General features: G+C 45.0%; 1 protein-coding gene across 2 annotated transcripts; it reads left to right on the top strand.

Moving 5' to 3' along the window:
• Positions 1–2,644: 2,644 nt before the first annotated feature.
• Positions 2,645–15,319, top strand: LOC136018218 (haloacid dehalogenase-like hydrolase domain-containing 5). Of its 2 annotated transcripts, XM_065687270.1 has the most exons (9): positions 2,645–2,785; positions 4,543–4,752; positions 5,877–5,989; positions 7,584–7,677; positions 8,857–8,890; positions 9,776–9,950; positions 12,055–12,243; positions 13,034–13,228; positions 14,694–15,319. In XM_065687270.1, the coding sequence occupies exons 1-9, from the start codon at positions 2,660–2,662 to the stop codon at positions 14,749–14,751; spliced, it is 1,194 nt and encodes a 397-aa protein (XP_065543342.1). In that variant the 5' UTR covers positions 2,645–2,659; the 3' UTR covers positions 14,752–15,319. The 2 variants fall into 2 exon arrangements, with proteins under 2 accessions (XP_065543342.1, XP_065543341.1); XM_065687269.1 differs by having other exon boundaries at positions 13,034–15,319.
• Positions 15,320–18,964: the final 3,645 nt, after the last annotated feature.

The raw sequence follows: 18,964 nt of genomic DNA on the forward strand, positions 1-18,964 counted from the left end.
TGAATGAAATCCTGAATTGGGCATCTGCAGCCATGGAGTAGAAGTGCTGTCTTAAGGAATATAGTATTTAACAACCACCTAGCCATGTCTGGGACTACTTAGAGCTTCTAGATGCTCTGAGTATTCGGCACTACCTACTGTAAATAATCCACTCCAAAGCAATCAAAGCTCTAACTTGTAGAGAAAAACTTTTTGATGTAAATGATCAAATAATAGAAGCCTTGAAAGAGTGGAAAGCATAGCTGCCAAATGGGAATCCTAACAAAGATCAAGCAGATAGCAAGCAGACAGCTAGCATCACACACACATTCCTCTCCCTGTTAGCAGTGTAGCTTTCTCTGCTTTGTAATGAAGCAGCAAATGAGCATGTGTATGATTTGTAGTAGCTTGTGTGCTCTGAGCTGTGAGTATCGGTCCAAAGTTGTTTTCAGTTTCTGCTCTGGCCCTTGAGTGTTTTCTGCTCTTGGGTACAGAGGAGGTGATGTGCTTTTATCCACACACTGTCTGCCTTGCTGTAAAAGGCACTGCTGTTTCCCAGAGTTCCTTCCCTGAAACCCCTGCCTGCCAGGAGTGCCAAAACAGGCTCCTTCCGTGTGGGATGTACCAGCAGGTTTATGGTCTGGGAGTGCCGGATCAGAGCAATGTGCTTTGCCTATGGGAAAGGTTAGTAGATGAAGGGTAAAGGCTTTGTCGCCTGGTACTAAGGCACTGACGGGGTTCCTGGAGCTGAGTGCATTGGCAGGCAGGTTGTAAGGCTTGATCACACTGGAGTTTGGTCACAACACACATGATGATACCCATAGTGTGACCAGGGCAGGGGAGACGTGACACCAGCAACCAACCTGGGCAGCCAGAGGGGTTTGCCAAAAAGGCGCTTGGAGCTGGAGCTGGGTTGTGAACGGCCCCTTGCCAACCATGCTGCACTGCACTTGTTCAGTACTGCACTTGTTCAGTACTGCACTTGTTCAGTACTGCACTTGTTCAGTACTGCACTTGTTCAGTACAACAGTTTTTCTTCCAGGCGAAGAGGAATGCCAGTCTTGCTGTACTTCTGCTAAACTCTGTGCTGGGGATAACCAAACCAGATTTAGGGGGGGAAAACCTGACTAGTTTTTATGGCCTGACACAGTCTGGGAGTTTAATAATACCGCTGGTTGATCCCTTCTGTCACAGTAGGAATATGTAACATGGAAGACAGAAAACAGAAGGGGGAAGATAGGTCAGGGACACAGTGATAATGACAGCATAAAAAAAAGAGTAAACTGATAGAGGGAAATCTAGGACAGGATAGGAACTGCATTCGTGTTCAAAGAAGCAGCTCCAGCCCTCAGCAAGACCAATGTAATGATGTAAAAGGGGGGGTTTAGGGTGGTGCTGGTCCCTGCTCAGCAGCACAGAAATGGGATCAATGCACAGAAACAGCGTGGAGCTGCAGTGCAGGCTGTGCGGGGCCTGGAGACTGGCTCTAGCTCCAAGTGCTGACTTGTTAAGCTGGATGCTCTTTTTTGGCTGCATCTGAGCCAACAAATTGCAGAGTAATTGTTGGCAGCAGTGGCCCGAGGCAAAATGCCTCTGCTCTGCTGGCTGTACTGGCTGTTAGGTCGCTGGTGGGGTTGGGGCAGAGGAGCTTCTGGAGGCAGAACTGTGAGAGTGAGCTTGTAGCTTGTGCTGAAGCACGGAACAGCGTGTAGGCTCCGTGTTAATGCTTCCTTGAGTGTGCAGCTGTACTTAGACCTATGTGTTGTGTCAGGCTTACAGTTTGTGCCACCCCTGTAGTGCCTCAGCTGTGAGCACATCAAGGTTATCAAATAAATGTCATTTTCTACATGGAAGCGTGTAGCTTCCTGTGTGCTTCAGAGCTCTGTGCTGTGTGCGATCCTGGCTTGGGATATTAGGCTGTTCACTGTTATCAGTCTTGGCTGCTTTTGTGTGCTAGAAACGCATTCAATTCCATTTCATTTAGTGCCAACTACCAAGGTGGTGCCCACCGAAGCTCACCCTCCTTGCTCCTTGTCTTGGTGAGTGCAGTGCCATCAGGGGATCAGCTTCTGCTGTCCAGGAGGGTGGTGGGGAGTATTTGTTGGCACTACGGGGAGATAAGCGGATTTACCTAACGGGTGTTAACGAATGAGTGGGAGCACCAGTGGCAGCTCCGCAGTGTCCCCTTGCTGTGTTTATTCCGTGCTTGGCCCACTCAGCCTGGTTGCAGTGCCTTTGCAGCGCGCACTGCAGCTCACAGCGCGCTCGTGCAGGAGCGCGATGGGATTCGTCCCCAGCAGCCTCGGTCCCTGGGCAGCAGCAGAGCGGTGCATTTGCACTGAAGCAAACCCGAGCTCCTCGCGTGGTGGGAGCTCCCTCGGGCATTTCACGTGGTTCCAGACGAGGTCTGTCCTGGTGGCGGTGCCGAGGGGCGGCGCAGCGCGGGGCAGCCCCGGCCCTGCCGGCTCCAGCGGCGTTTGCAGGGGCCCTCGTGCAGCCGCCCCTCTGCGCGCTCCCGGCCTTGCCCTTGCAGGGGGCCGGAGGTTGCCGCGCGGGAGCGCGCCTCGGGAACGCGCGGGAGCACGGACCTGCGCGGGGCGGGCAGGGGGCGTGGCCTGCGCTTGCGGCCCCCGGGTCCGCGGCCGGGCGGGCGCTGTGGCGGCCGCTGCCTGCCCGCGCCATGCGCCGGGCGCTGCCGGCGCTCCGCGGCCTGCTCAGGCCCGGCCGCTCGGCGCTGCCGGCGCTCAGCGGGCTCTGCGGCGCCCCGGGCGGGCTCCCGGCGGCCGGGGAGAGCAGCGGCAGCAAGGCAAGGCAAGCGGGGGGCCGCGGGGCGGGGCGGAACCGAAACCGCGCCGGGGCCCTGCCGGGCACGGCCGGGGCCTGGGGCTCTTCACTGGGTGTCTGCGGGCCCCTGCCCCAGGGCAGTGACCGCGGTGCCGGCTCCCTGCTGGGGCCGGGGGGGAAACGAGGCGTTACTGTCATTGCTGCCTGCGGGACACGCAGGAACCCTCCCTTAGCGTTTTCAATCCATACGCTCGGCACCAGACTTCTCTTTCGGAAGCGCTGTTGGCTGCAGGAGTCGCATCCGTGGTCTCCTCGCTTTACAGGAGGCAAAACTTGGCCGGGAAGAGCTGCCTTTGCCACAGAAGGGTTGCGGTGTAGTGCCGGGAGCCTCCCGCGGCGGTTCAGACCCCGAGGAGGCCGCTCTGTGCTCATCGCCCCCGGGGCGGGGGGGGTACTTCCATTGTGGCGTTCCCGACACTGCTGCGGGCAGCTTGGGGGCACCGGCTCAGGGCTGCGGTTCTGATGAGCACGGAGGGACAGGGGAGAGGGCTTCCGGGGGACTTTGGTAACTGGAGCTGGGCAAAGCCCGCGTGCCTCATGCCGGCAGTGACAATGCAGTACATGGCAAGGGCTGGCTGCGGAACTGGGCTGCGCAGGGGAATGGGCTCACTCCTGGGTGTTCAACAGCCCCTTGCATGTCGGCGGCAGCAGCGGGAGCCGGCCTGGCCGGGGCTGTGCCGGTAGCTCCATCCCCTTCAGCGCAGCGGTGGCAGCGCCCATCTCCGTGCCGTGCCCAGCTGCAGGAGGAATGCAGCAGGTGAATAATAGATGAGGAGCAGAGTGCTGCTTCAATAGGCAAAGTGTCCTTGTCCCTGCATCGCCGGAGCAGCGGGCTCGGTCGCTGTCAGCCTGTGCCCCAACAGCTGAACCCACCGCCATTGGCTGGGGTCGTTTTGGTGCCTGTTCTCCCCGTCACACTGGCTCAGCGCTGGATCTGTCACTCCTGTTTCATCAAACCATGAACGAGGGGGTTCGGAATCCTGGGAGTCCTGCATTCCATTTTAAGCTTGGGAGGGACCTGAAGTTTAGATTACAAATCCTTTTTGGTCCATCCTTTTCCAGCCCGATTGAGTAACGGTTTCATTGCTTGACAGCCCTCTCTCTGTTGCTACTCCTTAGGCTTATTACCCAGCTCTTCTCTTACCCTCAGTTAGCCTTGCTGTCCTTTCCTGGTCTCACAAAGCTCTTCACTTCTTCAATGTCAGGCAACAAGATAAACTCTAGTGACTCAGACAGCATCTGTGTTGAAGGAGCTGACTATACCAAGAGGCGATAGTCTGCCACGCGTAAAACTTGGCATCAGCTCCCTGCTGCTCTACTTTTACTGTGTTAGTAGTTTATTTGGTTAGTATTCTGGGCATTGACATCGCCTGTGAAATAGAGAGGGGTTAAATCAATGAGAAGTGTGACTAGCTGGCACAGCAGTGTGTATTTTGTACCTTTTTTATCAGTTTATCTCAGTTTGTCCCTGTCTGCTGAAGCATTCAAGGACTACTTATAAGGCATAAGGGAAGGGGAGCTGTAGGGTTCCTTTTTTCACAGTATGTATTTTAGCACGTGAGTATGTCTGTAAGGCACATTGAAATGTGCAAAGTTAAGGATCCATCCCTTCTCTGGGGATTGTCTGTTTCACTGGGCTGAGCTATTGTGAGCTTTATCAAACAGACATAAGTATGGGAATAACTAATATACTCTTCTCTTTCCAATTCTTTCTTACAGCTCAGCGTGCTGCCATCCTTTGGGTTTCTTTTTGACATTGATGGTGTATTGGTGCGAGGGAAGACGCCAATTCCTGCTGCAAAAACAGCCTTCCAGAAGCTAGTGAACTCTCAGGGACAGTTCGTGGTGCCTGTGGTGTTTGTCACCAATGCAGGGAATTGCCTTCGCCAGGAAAAAGCTGATCAGTTGTCACAGCTACTGGGAGTTCCAGTGAGTACCATCAATCCTATTCATTTAGTTAGTTACCTACGGTGAATGTGTCAAATGTATTATGTTCCATTAAATGCTGCTCAGGTAAGCAGTTTTGGTTTTCCCTTAAGCCCCCTGGTATGCCTTACTGAAGGTGTTATGAAAGTAAAACATGTTGTCCAAGGCCAGTGGCATTGCCGCTGGTGAAGGCACTGCTTTTTCCAGTGGTAATGGTATTTCTTTGCAATGTTATTATTGTGGGAATAAATCTTGCCTTCTCCTCCTGAAGAAAAAAGCCTGCATGGGCCACTACCATGAGCCACTGCTCTGGCCAGTGAGTGTCTTCTGTGGTGATGTGTGAGGCAGGAGCTTCCTGCCTGGCTTTGTTACAGAATCACAGGATGAACCTTAAAGATCATTCTAACCCCCAAGTTTGTGAATAGTAAAACTTCATTCCCCCTGATCTGTGAGCACTGCAGGCAATAGGACTTCTCCGTCCATGGAGACTGCTTGAGCATTGCTAAGAGAAAGCCATGAAGTGAGTCCTGCAGTGCCTTTGGTTTTGGGAAGGGCCAGGAGACATGGGCATGTCTGTACCAGTCAAACTCTGTGTCATGGGTAAAACAACATCTTGATGATCTGGGGGCTTTTAGATCTGTAAAAGTGATAAGCAGTGATTCATAACAGCGTCCTTCCAGGATAATACTTACACTGGTTTTATACCTACTGAAGGAATGGGGATATGGAAACTAAGACAAGAAGGTCTGATACAATGAAAGCAGTGCTGCAGCCTAGCAAAGGGACCACAATTGGAACTAGGCCAGTTCTGATTCTTCCTCCCTGTTTGTTTTCTAAGTGTATTTGGCATTCCTTTAAAGCTAGGAGAGAAAATCTTGTGTTCTTGTTGAATGGAGTGATTCTGGCACCTGAAAAGGGGCTATATGACAATTTGTTAGTGATGATTGTTTTTTCCTGGCATATTATAAACACATTGTGCAATTTAGGAGATATGGTATGGTTGGGCTTTACGTAGGTCTGCTTGGTATTTTGTAACTCATAGGCTTTGTCACAGCTGTTGCTTACATCCACACATAAACAGCTGATCTGGAAAACAACAAACTCCTCTTGTTTGAAATCCCACACAGATTTCCCAGGATCAGGTGATGATGTCACACAGCCCTCTGCGGATGTTCAAGCGGTACCATGACAAATGTGTTCTTGTATCAGGACAAGGACCTCTTCTTGATATTGCTCAAGAGTATCTTTATAAACCAAACCACAAAACGAGCCCAACAACTTTCTGTTTAAGTATTTTCCTTAATCACGGTCAGAGGATCCTGCGAATTAAGTGAAGACTAAATATTTCAGCACTACGAATGCAGTCATCAGCAGTGGTAGTTCTTACTGTGGTGTCAACTTAATGTTTTGAAAGCGGTTGTGTGTTGACATTTGCTGCTTTTAATGAGGAAAGAAAAAAGAGAAATAATTTGTTTGGACTTGTGTAAATGACACTTCAGCTCAAGGGTCTGTGTTCTGCAGTGGGTAAGAGTGTGTCATTCTTGTAGCATCACTACATCTGACTTGGAGTTCAGTGGCTCAGCATCTGCAGGTGGGCATGCAGCCAGGCCAGGTCACAGTGGGTTTGTAACCAGCATCTAGAGCAGAACTACACTGGAAAGTATTTTGCCACATCTATACTAATGGCCAAAAAGAACTTGAATTATGTTGATGTAATGATGGTATCAAAGCTTCAAACTGTAATTTAACGACCTTAACTATTGCACAGTTTTCACTTATGCTTCCAGTAGCTCCCTCCTGCACTTCTTTATTATGATTTTAATTAAAGTTAGTGCAGTCATAAGCTGTAAAAAAACATGACTGCAACTTACAACTAAGTGTTATTTCAAGTACAAAGATGAGAAAAAGTTACTGAAGGAACGTTCCAGTTTAATCAAAATTAGTTGAGCACAGCTAAGAGAAAAGTCTCTCGCAAACTTAACACAAAAGTTAGAGAGCATTTTCATGCGAGATAGTCTGATCTGAAAATAACTTCACAAATGGCCCATGGTGTTAATTCAGGGGCTTACTTTGTATAACTGATACACTTCAATTGCTCTTCCTTTCATTTACATTGTAAGATGATGTCGTTGCATTGAGAGTAAATTCACAACTGCTTTTTGCATAAATGAGTAGGTATAGTTTGATTTCCTCTTGTTAACTAAGTTTAAATTAATGGGATATATCAGTATTTAAGAATACTACTATGCAAATCAGGGCGTTTTTGTTCCCCTTCTGGTCCTTTCCTTTCCTGACGTGCTTCCGTATTTATCTTCACTCCCTGTAGAGCACAATTAAACCCAGTTGTTCAGACCACCATTTAGCAAGAGGCTGAGCTTTATGGTGTTTGCTTACCCAGGGACATGCTTTCAGCTCTAATGGCCTGAGGAAAGCACAGGTTGTGGGGACAGTAATTGTAACTCAAGTAGCTCATATTTCTTTCCTGTAATAATTGCACAAGATGCTGTCTTGCTGCCACATAAACTTCTGCTTATGTGAAGATGATCTTGGAGTACTGCAGGTGTAGAGTGGCTGCTTGCTTTTCATCTCATATTCTGAGAAAGATTTCTGTATAATTTCTGTCATAGGATTCCAGACACACAGGTCTCCCATTTATCAATAATGGGATGATCATCTTTTTATCTCAGTGAAGAAAAAGTCTTTATGTTGCTTTCATTCCTAAATAATTTTCTTTACCAGATAAGCTGCATATGTTAAAATTGTTAAAATGGAATTGCTGATTTTTAAACTCGTTTAATACAAGCAGTTCTGTGTCCTTAACTGGCATTTCCCAGCCTTGGTTTCTGTCAACCTATTACCATTGAAACACTGCGGGAGAAACACCCTTTGCTCGATGTAGTTGACCATGACAGAAGACCTAATGTTCTGGTGAGTGTGTATCTTTGTTTTCAAGTTCTTTATTTGCTCATTAGATCACATTCTATAGCAGGGGTCAATATTTAAACTACGGAGCTAATGCTGTTCTTACGCTGTGTTCTGACGCTGCTTTTCTCCTCCTTTATTTGTTTTATTGCATCATTTCCAAGAACAATTCCATAGGCTTGTTTTCTTGGTAGTTCTTTAACATAACCTTTGATTTTGTAACTTACTGTTGTGGAGAAACTTACCATTTATACAGATACCTAATTCAGATTCCGTCATGGAAAGCTTACTAGCTTCCTCAGGTGTGTGTAAGATAAAATAAGCTTTTTCCTTCAGTACAGGATCGTCTTGGTAGTGTTTCTAGGCTGTGAGGTTGCTTTGATTGTAAGTCAGTGCTTTGCAGATAACTACTTTTTCTGCAATGTACTCCCTTTCTTGTTTGTACCATTATTCAAATATATTTAAATAGTAAGAAGTACATACAGTGTGGCTTCAACTGAACTGTGCTGACTTCAAGAAGTGAATGCATCCTCAGTAAATACACATGTGGTATTGCACACGTTCAGGCTTGGTTTGCAGAGTGGGGTTTTCCCATGTGAAGTCAGGAGGTCCTTTGTGATTCATAGAATCCGTAACTCAGTCGTATCACCTTCTGCCTTCCTTCTCAGCCATGGGGGTATCAAAGCTCAAGAAACTGTTACGCATTTGTCACTGTAGAGAGTTGCTTATGAAGTGCAAACTCTTTGTTTAGCAAATGTGTTACCTGTTACAGATCATGTTTTTCTTCCTTAGCAGTGTTAAAGAAACACATTTCAAAAGCTAATTTTCAAATGCCTCGTTAACACTGGAGGCCTCTTCCTCCTGTGGCAAAACAAACATCCATACTTTGAAACAGAAGTAAATTAAACAGCTTTGATACAGAAGTAAATTAAACAACTGTAGCTTGTCAGAGGCAGTTAAATGGACGCAGGAAGCTAGACATGAACTTGTCTGCTGTCCCCTTGCCACGAGTTTTCACTTCAGAGCTGAGATACAAGTTTCTAGGTATATACTAAAATAGAGGGTGCATTTCCTGTGAGTGTTGCAGAAGGCAGCTGTGGGAGCTATACTTGTGGGAGCTATTCTGTTAAAAATAGTAGGAGATGTTTAATCTTGTAGAAAACATTCACTTTTTTCTTATTGCAGTCCCCCTCTGCTGTGGAACTTCCCAAGATTGAGGGTCAGTTGTCTTTATTTAACTTGCAACTATCCATTAATAGATGAAATATCTTTATCATACTTTATAATTGGGATTTATTTTTAGATTGCTGGGAGCTTCAGAAAGTTGGCTGAGACAATTCTGAAGTGTCCTCGGTAATGGCATCTGTCACTGATTGCACTGCATCACGTGTGACAGCTGGGTTTTTAATGTGTGCAGGTTTGAGCCATGTGGTTTTGACGTTTCAGAGGTCTGCTGTCCTCTTCATCTTCCTTTAACTGCCTGCTGTTGTCTTCCTGTCATGAAAGGAATGAATTTCTGTGTTCAGAAATAATGGGTCTTGTTCTTACAAGCAGTTGGGATGGTCACTTCAGAGCTGTAGTATGAGAAGCACCTTGTTTCAGCACACTGCATTCACTCTCCTTTGAAGTACAGGAAAGTAGAAACTGGACTTCAGGATTTAATAAAAATCTATGTCAGACGATGCTGGAGACCAGAAAAGATGTCTAAAAACAACAATCAAACTTTGTTTTAAGATGAGCAAAATAACATCTCTGATCTGTGTAAATACTGGGTGTAAACGCAGAATTCACAAGGGCGTGGAAGACGGAGAAATACCATTTAGAAGTTAATATTTTGTGGTGCTGTGGAGAAATTTAGCCAACTAAAAAAAGAAGTCCTTAAACTGGTAGATTTTGCAGAGGAGAGTTGTTACTTCTGAGATTTGCTGTGCAAGAATAGGCATGTAATATAGTAAAACCTGAAGTTGAAGTTAAATGTGACTATTTCAGGTCACGGTTAAATCGAATTACTTGTTCAGTCTCTTTAGACCAAATTTTAGTGTCAGAGATTTGGTGCCCCGTTAACTAATTCCATAACTCTGTTCTGTAATTCTTGTTCTCGTAGCTGTTGTTTTGTTTGGGGAACCAGTCAGATGGGAGACCAACCTTCAGTTGATAATAGATGTTTTGCTGACAAGTGGCTACCCTGGAAATCCGTATCACCGTGAAAATTACCCTCACATTCCTGTGCTTGCCTGTAACATGGATCTGATGTGGGTAGCTGAAGCACAGTCTCCAAGGTAAGCGCACATTGTAACGTGTGTATATCGTGATATATTTGGTGTTTCCTCATATCTTCAGTGAAAATCAGGTAATTCTTTTATGCAAAATGCTTGCTACAGCTTCAGAGTTGGTCTCAGCATTGAAGACAGCATCTCTAAAGCCATGTACTTTCAGCAAGTGCTGCCTTATTGCTGTTTACATCATTGCACTCAGGAAATCAGTTACACACGGTAAAAGCTGCTTCTGCGCACTAAGCCCCTTTGTTTCCCCACTCCCAGAAGATAGGTTTTTGCTGAGGGCCTCAGTGTCTCAGTTCAAAGGAAAAATAAAAACAAATATCAAGGCCATTGTCTCATTTCATTAGTTTCTTCTTTGGTATTTCTCCTTCCCACCCCACTTTTTCTAATAGGGTAAAGAATTGAACCTGATAGTTGAAAGCAGTGAGTGTTTTTGAGCTGAGGACAATATAGTGAGCTCTTTAAGGAACACAGGATGAAACAAGTAGAACACACAGAACTAGGTGGCATGATCTCTGACAGTGGTTTTGTTTGATTTTGTTTTCAATAGTGTGTTCTTTCAAGGAACAGTAGTTCCTTCAGTAGTTCTGTTCTCCCCCAGTCAAAAGTTGAATATACACTGAAATAGTCATTGTTAGTGTGACTTGATTGCTGCCTTGATCTTGGGTTGAGGATCTTGTCAGCTGTCCTTACTGGATGCAAAGATCGTCTCTAGTTAGCATGCTGGTAAAAGACAAATGTATGATGTTTTCAGGCTACAGTAAGGCAACCATTGTACCTACAGTGAACCAGATTCATGGTTTTGGTTGTGCCCTTTGGGAAAGATCCAGTGTAAAACTGTTTTTTTTTTCCCCTTTGAGTTTGACAGTATGACAAGGTCACATCTGTCAGAGCTGTTACCTTCACTACTGGAATATAATGCCATGACTAAGTTGGTAGAAGCTTTTGCTAATAATTACTGGAAATAATTTTACGATCATTTATTGGTATTTCATAACAGAAAGCAACAAAGAGGGTGGAGAGGGGGAATGAAGGGTTAATACAGAAAAGCTAATTATGTACTACCTATGAAAGTACTACAGTTGCTTCCTTCTTTGTAGCTTTTCTCCTTAAAAAACTATTTCGATTTCTAGGCCACTAGAGACTTAATTTCTATATTAGTGCGCCTCATACATCTCTACTTGCTTCTGATGCTCATTATATTGGTGGGTTTGGGTATTTTTTATGCTGTTGATTTGAGCAGATATACCAGTCTATGTGCATTAGAAGTTACCTAGCAGCTCTTCTGAAGCAGCATGTGTCACTTATTGTGTATAGAATTGTTGTATAGCAACTTTCTGTTCTTCTTAGGGTGCTTTTGGTAATTTGGTATTTTCAAGTGCTGCATATTAGTTCATCCCTAATTCCACACCCTGAACTAGTTTTTCACTAGTAGTGAAGTAAAACTGTTTTTTTTTATCATCAGATTACATCTTCTAACTCACTGATTTACTGGCTTGGATGATGACCCATCATCACTGTCTGCACCTTGATCAGAATAACAGTTATCCAAAGCATGCTGTAAAATCATAGTTTGTTCCTTGATCCTCCTTTGCATCCGTTTTAGAGAAACCCAGGAAGTTGGGTTTTTTTGTCTCCATATTACAGGAGGGGTTTGGTATACTCTCCGTTTTAAGGAGAGATCAATTTTCCTTCTGTCTGATTCTGTCCTTCCTTTTCTATTTCTCCTCTTTGTCGATTTCTGTGATTCTGCAGAGTAGATCACAGGCCAGGCATTCTTTCAGGAAGGTCACTTCTGTAACTATTTAAGTGCAAGTAGTACTAACACAAGCCACTACCGCATTTTAAGACTAGATAAGTCTGTTGTGCTGCCCCGATAACCCGTTTTGTTGTGGTGTTTATTTTTCAGCTAATCAGCACTCGATTTTCAGTGAAACAGCTGTGGAAATGTTGTACTGGAACATGTGGAGACTGAGGGAGGTTTGATAGTTACAGGATGTGATTTATTCCTAAAAGATGATGAAATGAAAAAGGCATTTTTTATACAAATGTGTTTTTTTAATTTGTACTTAATATAATTTGATTTGTCTTTCTATGTGGGCAGGTTTGGGCATGGAACATTCATGGTTTGTCTGGAAAACATTTACAAGAAGATCACAGGCAAAGATCTGAAATACGAGGCCCTCATGGGCAAACCCAGTAAAGTGACCTACCAGTACGCAGAATACCTCATCAGGGCCCAGGCGGCAGAGAGGCAGTGGCAGCACCCCATTCACACCCTGTACGCTGTCGGGTAAGGCACCCCAAGTCCAACCAGTACAGCAGCAAATCACCCACAACAGGAATTCCAGCAAAGATCCACAACTTGTCCTAGTTTGTTTCTCATACCATTGGGACCACTAACATTCTTGGCACTATGGTGTACTTCTTACAGTGTTTTTGAGCCTCAGTGTTTCTAATCTTGAAAATGAATAATACTTTGCTCTTTCTATGTGTTATTTTTGTAGAAGCACAAAAAGTGGTTTAGATGCCACTAAGATTTCTCCTGATTCCCTTCCCCCCACCAAGAGGCTGTGTAAATCTAGCAAAAAGGATTTGCATGGGTGGTTTTTATTACATTTACTGGTAAACGACAGTTATTAGAGAATGTAGGGGTAGAATTTATTTGTGAGGTCATTAAGCTTAGTCATATGCTACTGTGTGTGCTGTCCCATCATAGAATCCTTTTCATAGATAGAGATAAAGCTGTATTGTATTGAAGACTGTTCTAGAGTCTCCAAGATGACTGGAAATATAATGAACTCATTCATGAACTGCAAATACCTATCGTTGATTTCCACCCCCCCTGCTCCAAACTGAAATTTCACTAGGGAGTTATTTACTCTCATCATATGTCATGCTTAATGAAAGTTGTGTAATAAAATAGCTATAGAATTGGGTTTCTTCCGGTTTGAGTATTCCCACATAAACTCATGTAAAGTATAAAATAAACTGTTAAACCAAAACTGCATAAATGTCCTTCAGACTTTGCAATTTGACAACTCAAATTGCTCTGCTGACTAAACTGTTTCTTCTGTTTCCAGAGATAACCTCATGACTGATGTCTATGGTGCTAACCTTTACAATCGCTATCTTGAAGAGAACTCCAGGCAAGGTTCAAAATCCTGGGTTCAGGCCAAATTTGCTGGTGGCAGGGGACCCGCCGCGCTCTCTCAGGATGAGGAGATAGACAACAGTTGGGAGAATGAGTTAGCATCTGCAGCTGCTGCCCACTGTAGGTCTGTTCTTGTTTGTACCGGGGTTTACAACCCACACACTGAGGTGCCCTTGGATACCAGGGCGAGCATAGCTGAAACGGTGTTCCATGGCCACAGAGATTTTAGATTTGAGCCTGGTTTAGTAGAACCAGATCATATTGTACCAGATGTTGATGCTGCCGTAGACCTGGTCTTCCAGCTGGAGAACTTTGCACCTTATTGAAATGACATGATTTCTTAAGGACTACTCAGTGCTATGCTTTTCTTCCCCAAAACCAAACTGTGCTTTAAAATCATGCCACAAACTGCTGCTTTCTAAAATTTTTAAGTTTTACATGAATACAATCTTATATTAAGTAAACTTAGGTATATTAATTTGCTTAATATAAGTATATTAAATATCTACAATGCTTTTTAAAGTACTTGGAAATATGTCATTTGTTGCTTTAGTTGCTCTTTATTCTCCTCCTTTCAATTATGTTAGGTATTTTAATAGCAATTTCTCGTAGTAGCTTATGCATGTTTCTGGTATCTCAATTCCCATGTGACAGTACCTTCTGTTTGCTGGAAGATTCAGCTTCCAGGAACTGGGATCTTGAGAGGATCGGCCCATGGGGCTGGGGTTGTTCACATGCTTACAAACTGGCAGGTACAGAGCATATGTTTTGCCACTTGGGATTCTGCAGCTAATGAGTACTTTTTCCAATTAGAGCAAAGTCAAGTCTGTTCTGCTTTGTACTTGCTCACATACAACCCTGCAGGCTTTCTCTTTTCCTGTTTTCCCATGTGTCTGGAACTGCTACAGCTTCTCCCTACTCTGACATGTAAAGCCTTAATGGAAATGAGCTTGTAAGATGGAGAAGGCAGACTTGATAACACCAGGTTTGAAACTCCAACTAAGCTGAACACAGTCATGTCGGGAAAGCAGCTAATGTTGGGTATCTTGTGTGGCAGAATACCTGGCCTTTTGTCTTTGCCTTTTTATCTGCACTTTTTGGAGGAATTTAGGATTTTAGAAAGCTTCAGCAATTATGTTTCAGGCATTTCTGTCAGTTGGACTTCTCCATGGAATGAGTGACTACTGTTTGGGTAAAAAGTGCCTATTAGTTTACTTGAAGCTTCATACCACTGTGGTAATTACCTGGCCTTTAATGTAATATATTTCATCTTGTGTCTGTTACATGTTTGTTGGTTCATGGATTTTATAGCTGTTTGTTTAGAAAAAAGTAATTTATGTTATTTTTGTAAAATACTTCTAAGCATTTGAATCCAAAAGATGTCTTTGAAGATGTATTTGTGTTAATTTGTTATAGCAGTGTGTATGGTGTACTTGTGACATAAGGCAGGAAAATGAAGCCAGTGAAGTGTGGTTTAAAAACAAGGTCAACTTACACACAAGTATCACTCACCAGAACTTTGGGGTGTGTCAGATTCTTATGGTTGGATTTATTTTGTTTTCTTGTCTGTTTATTTTTTCCCAAATTAGAAATGGCACAAACAAAAATCTGGGGGTCTTCATTTTTCCCAAGTTCTTGCAGAACTAGCAATTGGCAGCCAGATGGTGGCCTAAAGTGACATGACTTCCTGGCCAGCTTCTTCACTGCTTACTGTCCTGCTACGAAAGAGAATGAAAACTCACGTCATGAAGAGAACACTGCTGCGAAGGAGTCCGATTTCTTTGTTGTGTTTTCTCCATTTGTAAACCACCATAATCCCTCTCTCTACCATCAGGATTGTCCATTCATTCACTCACAATGTTTCACAAGTGGCTTTTAATGTACCTTGCTGGATCCAGTTTAAGGCCACTGCTTTAAACAGTGTTTTTCCCGTTCCTTCACTGGGAAGGTATTACAGCAGCACATTCTTGCCTTTTTCATTGGTACAATAAACAGGTTTATTGCTATTTGCGCAGCACTCTCCTATAAGATGCCAGCTGCTTGTGAGGTGTGCCAGGTCCTCCTGAGCGAAGGCTGTGGTTCTGTAGCCTGCCAGGGTACTGTGCTGCGTTGGTTCAGTGCTGGCGCATGTTGCAGAGCTCTAACTGTTGCCGGAAGAGGTTTCAGGCTTTCAGTGGTGGAAGGAATAAAAAAGTGGAAGTTGATGAACAGAAAACGTTCAGTTTCTTTCTTCTCCCCCCTCCCCCCATCATAGAACCATAGAACAGTTCGGGTTGGAAAGGACCTCAAGATCATCCAGTTCCAACCCCCTGCCATGGGCAGGGACACCTCACACTAAACCATCCCACCCAAGGCTTCATCCAACCTGGCCTTGAACACTGCCAGGGATGGAGCACTCACAACCTCCCTGGGGAACCCATTCCAGTGCCTCAGCACCCTCACAGGGAAGAGCTCCAACAGCTCCATGGCCTTACACTGAGGACACCAGAACTGCGCGCAGTGCTGCAGGTGGGGTCTCCCGAGAGCAGAGGCGCAGGATCACCTCCTTCGACCTGCAGATACGCATGAGCACTTCAAAAGGTGCATGGGGGAGCTGTGCATATACTTTTTAAACTTCATCCCTCATGGGAGCACTGATTTACAATGCCTACATAGAGAAAACACCGGGTGGTTGCTGGTCAGGCGGCTACTGCTTGTTAACTGCAGAAGACGATTTTTAGCCAGATGATGGACAAAGACAGGGAATCGATGCGGGTTTTACTGTAAGACGCAAAGGAGAAACGCTGGTGTGGCAGACACGTGTGGTACGGCAGTAAGCGAGGCAAAGGTGCTGGGGACAAGACATGGTGGGGCTCTCGGGGAGGGCTGCGGGCTCCCCGCAGCTCGGGCGGGCTGCCGCCGGGGGCGCTCTCCGCCATCTTGGCTTCACCTCAGCGCAGCTGTTCGAGGCGACCCCCCCCCCCCCCCGCCCGGCATCCCTTTTATCCATCTATTTATCTCTTATCTATTTATTTTTAACTTTTCCATAGCACAGAAGTAGGAAAATGCAAAACCATCACCACCACACAGTTCCCTACGGCTCAGGGTATTTCAAGCTCCACACCCCGATGGACTGAACTCCAGCTTGGTAAATGGTAATACGGGCTTGGCAGCCACTCAAAAAGCCAAAATGCTCACCAAAAATAGCAGCTGAGAGCGTTCATTCACAGTTCCAGCTTCCCCTCGTCCCGGTTTCAAACAAGTGCTTGGTGTTTCCTGGCAGAGCAGAACTCGTGCCCCACGTTTCCGGGACGGGCACAGTTGGTGCTCTTGCCCCCCCGCCCCGGCTGCTGGGAAGGATGTGTTTGGTGCAGATGGTGAAACCGTGAATCAGAAATACACATTTATTAAGGTTTAGGTTTGGGGTTTGTTTGCTTTTTAAAGGGGACAATCGCTTGGGCTCTCTCCAGTAAGAAAATAAGCGAATGTGGCAAGCAAGCGTCACAGTCGTTTCTGTGAGGGGTTTCTGCACGGCGGAAGGGACACAGAGCTGGAGGGCCCCTAGCAGCTGGGCTTGGTTGTGTCAAGGGGTGGATGACTCGCAGAGACAGGTCCTGTGCCACGGCCATGCTTCCTTCCCGAGCGGACTGCTGGCCCTTTGTCAGCTCTTTGTTGTTCAGAGGGTGTTCCTGATGGATGGGCAGGAGCAATACTGACAAAACGAGTCCCACAAACACTGTGCTAAACGTTGACACTTCACTGTAAGTTATCGTTCCCCACAGCTAGAGGGTTGCAGTGGAGTCTGTTAGTTCAGAGTGCAGCTTCAAGCACAGTGAGTGTATGTAGTCCCACCAAGGCATCCATGTTTGTAATGATTTGATATAGTTTTGTATGAGGTGCAAATACATTTGAAAGGAATGTATATGTTGCTTTAAATGACAGGAGTTGCACAGGCAGCTGAAAGCTGGCCCAGACCTCTGGCTTAGTTTCCTCATTGCCTGTCCTGTGTGCTGGTTAAAAGCAAGAATACCCCCTTGTTAGGGCAAGTGCAGTGTAGCTATTTTGTGCCCCCCACCTAGTCTCACCAGGGCTTAAAGGAGGAGAGAAATAGTGACCTGAATAACATTGCACAGAAGGCTGTTGCTCAAAGAGGTGGAAATCTCTTTCCTGCGGTGTCACAGGCAACCATTACAGGAGTTTCTTTAAAACTCAATGGTGTGCTTCTATGTTCTGCATCTTGAACAGAAATGGGTACTAACAGTCTTTATGGTATGGTATTGCTGCGTGTCTTACACGGTTTGTATGAAAACCTTTTGTCTATACAAGGATGAATTCTTGGGTGATGAAACACATCCTTGTTTCAACGTTGACTCAAACAGCCCCAGTTTCAGAAGAATGTTTCGGTGGTCACTAATGTGAACACGATAAATCAGTACATAGCCAAACTAGCACAGATGGGTTTACTTTGTTTAATTAAGGCCACCTGAGGCTCAGCTGCTCTTGATTAAAAGTTCTTCTCCTTCCATTTTGTTGGTCTTGTATGCCAAGCTGAGAATGCAGTATAGGACCTAAGGTCATGCTAAGTGTGTCTTACATTGGAATGCCCAGCAAGCTTTACTGCAGATTTATCTGTTGACATCTTTCTGAAGCAGAAGCAGCACCTGTTACATAGGTAAGAGTGTTTCTCAGAATAAGGAATGAATTTTCAGTAGGACTTGGATCTCATTTTGTTGAGGTGTATCTCTGAATATCCTTTCTGCTAGTTTAAAAGCTGATATCCTCACCATAGGTAGGGAGAAGAAATACTCAGTGAACCTAGACTATAAAAAATCAGGTTGTTTTTTGTGGGTGCCAGCTACATGATGGAGGCCAATTTACTTCACTAACAAGGAAAAACAGTGGTTGTGGTGTGTGAGATCTCCTTGTGCAGCCGAACTATTCCACATTCCTAAGGAATTCAAGGAAGGGTTCCTAGAAATGCAGCTAAGAAGTCCCTTTGAAGTGTCTGTCACATGTACTAACAATAAGCCAAGTAAACAGTTGTCATGGTTGTTTTCCACAATAAATTCAAGTTAGCAAAAGAGGCCTGTTAATGAGATGTATTTAATTTGCCACAGACACAAACGACCAGGCAGTGGAGATCAGAGCAGTTTTGTTTTGGTCTCAGTGTGGGGGGCTTTTTCCCTCTGCATAACCCTTTATAACTGGTTTAACCTGTTTGCATTTTCAGGGGTGCACAAGGGTGTCCTGGGGGAATTCTGGCCATCCATCTTGCTCCCTCGTCAGTCAGAGTTGTGCTGTTTGCTTGTCATACAGTGCTTTTGAAGATGACCTGAGAAGCTGCTATGAAACTACAGTTAACACGTGTGTGTCCTTTCTGCTCTGGAAATACAGTGAGAGCTCACTAGCAGCCAGCCAGGCAGGTTCCAAGGTTCCTGCAAAGTGACATAGGTGTGTGCTGTTAAAGCACAGCCTTGCTTTGGAAGGCCACGTGCTTTACAGGGTTTAGAGAGACCTGTTTTACACTTATATTCTGGGGCTTTGTTATAATAATGGTGGTATTTACATAAATTACACCCATCTTTGTACATGAACTGTTCAGTTTTTTGTCATATCACAGCCTTGTAATTCACAACTTGCTTTTCCCTTAATATTTTTTTGGGCAAGTTGTTTTATTTTCCCCACGTAGATTTTAAACTATACTTTAGATGTGCAGAACACATGCAAAATACAAGAAAAAGGAATTCTACAAAAAGTAGATGCATGTTAAGCAAGACACTTCCATTATTCATCTTTCAAACTGATTCTGTATAGCACTGTGCACACTAGTGATCTGTGCAGTTAAATCCAGAATGTTTCAGTAGGAAAGAATGTGTCAATG

The sequence above is a fragment of the Lathamus discolor genome, chromosome 7, assembly GCF_037157495.1.
Source record: "Lathamus discolor isolate bLatDis1 chromosome 7, bLatDis1.hap1, whole genome shotgun sequence".
Classification (NCBI taxonomy): Eukaryota; Metazoa; Chordata; class Aves; order Psittaciformes; family Psittacidae; genus Lathamus; species Lathamus discolor.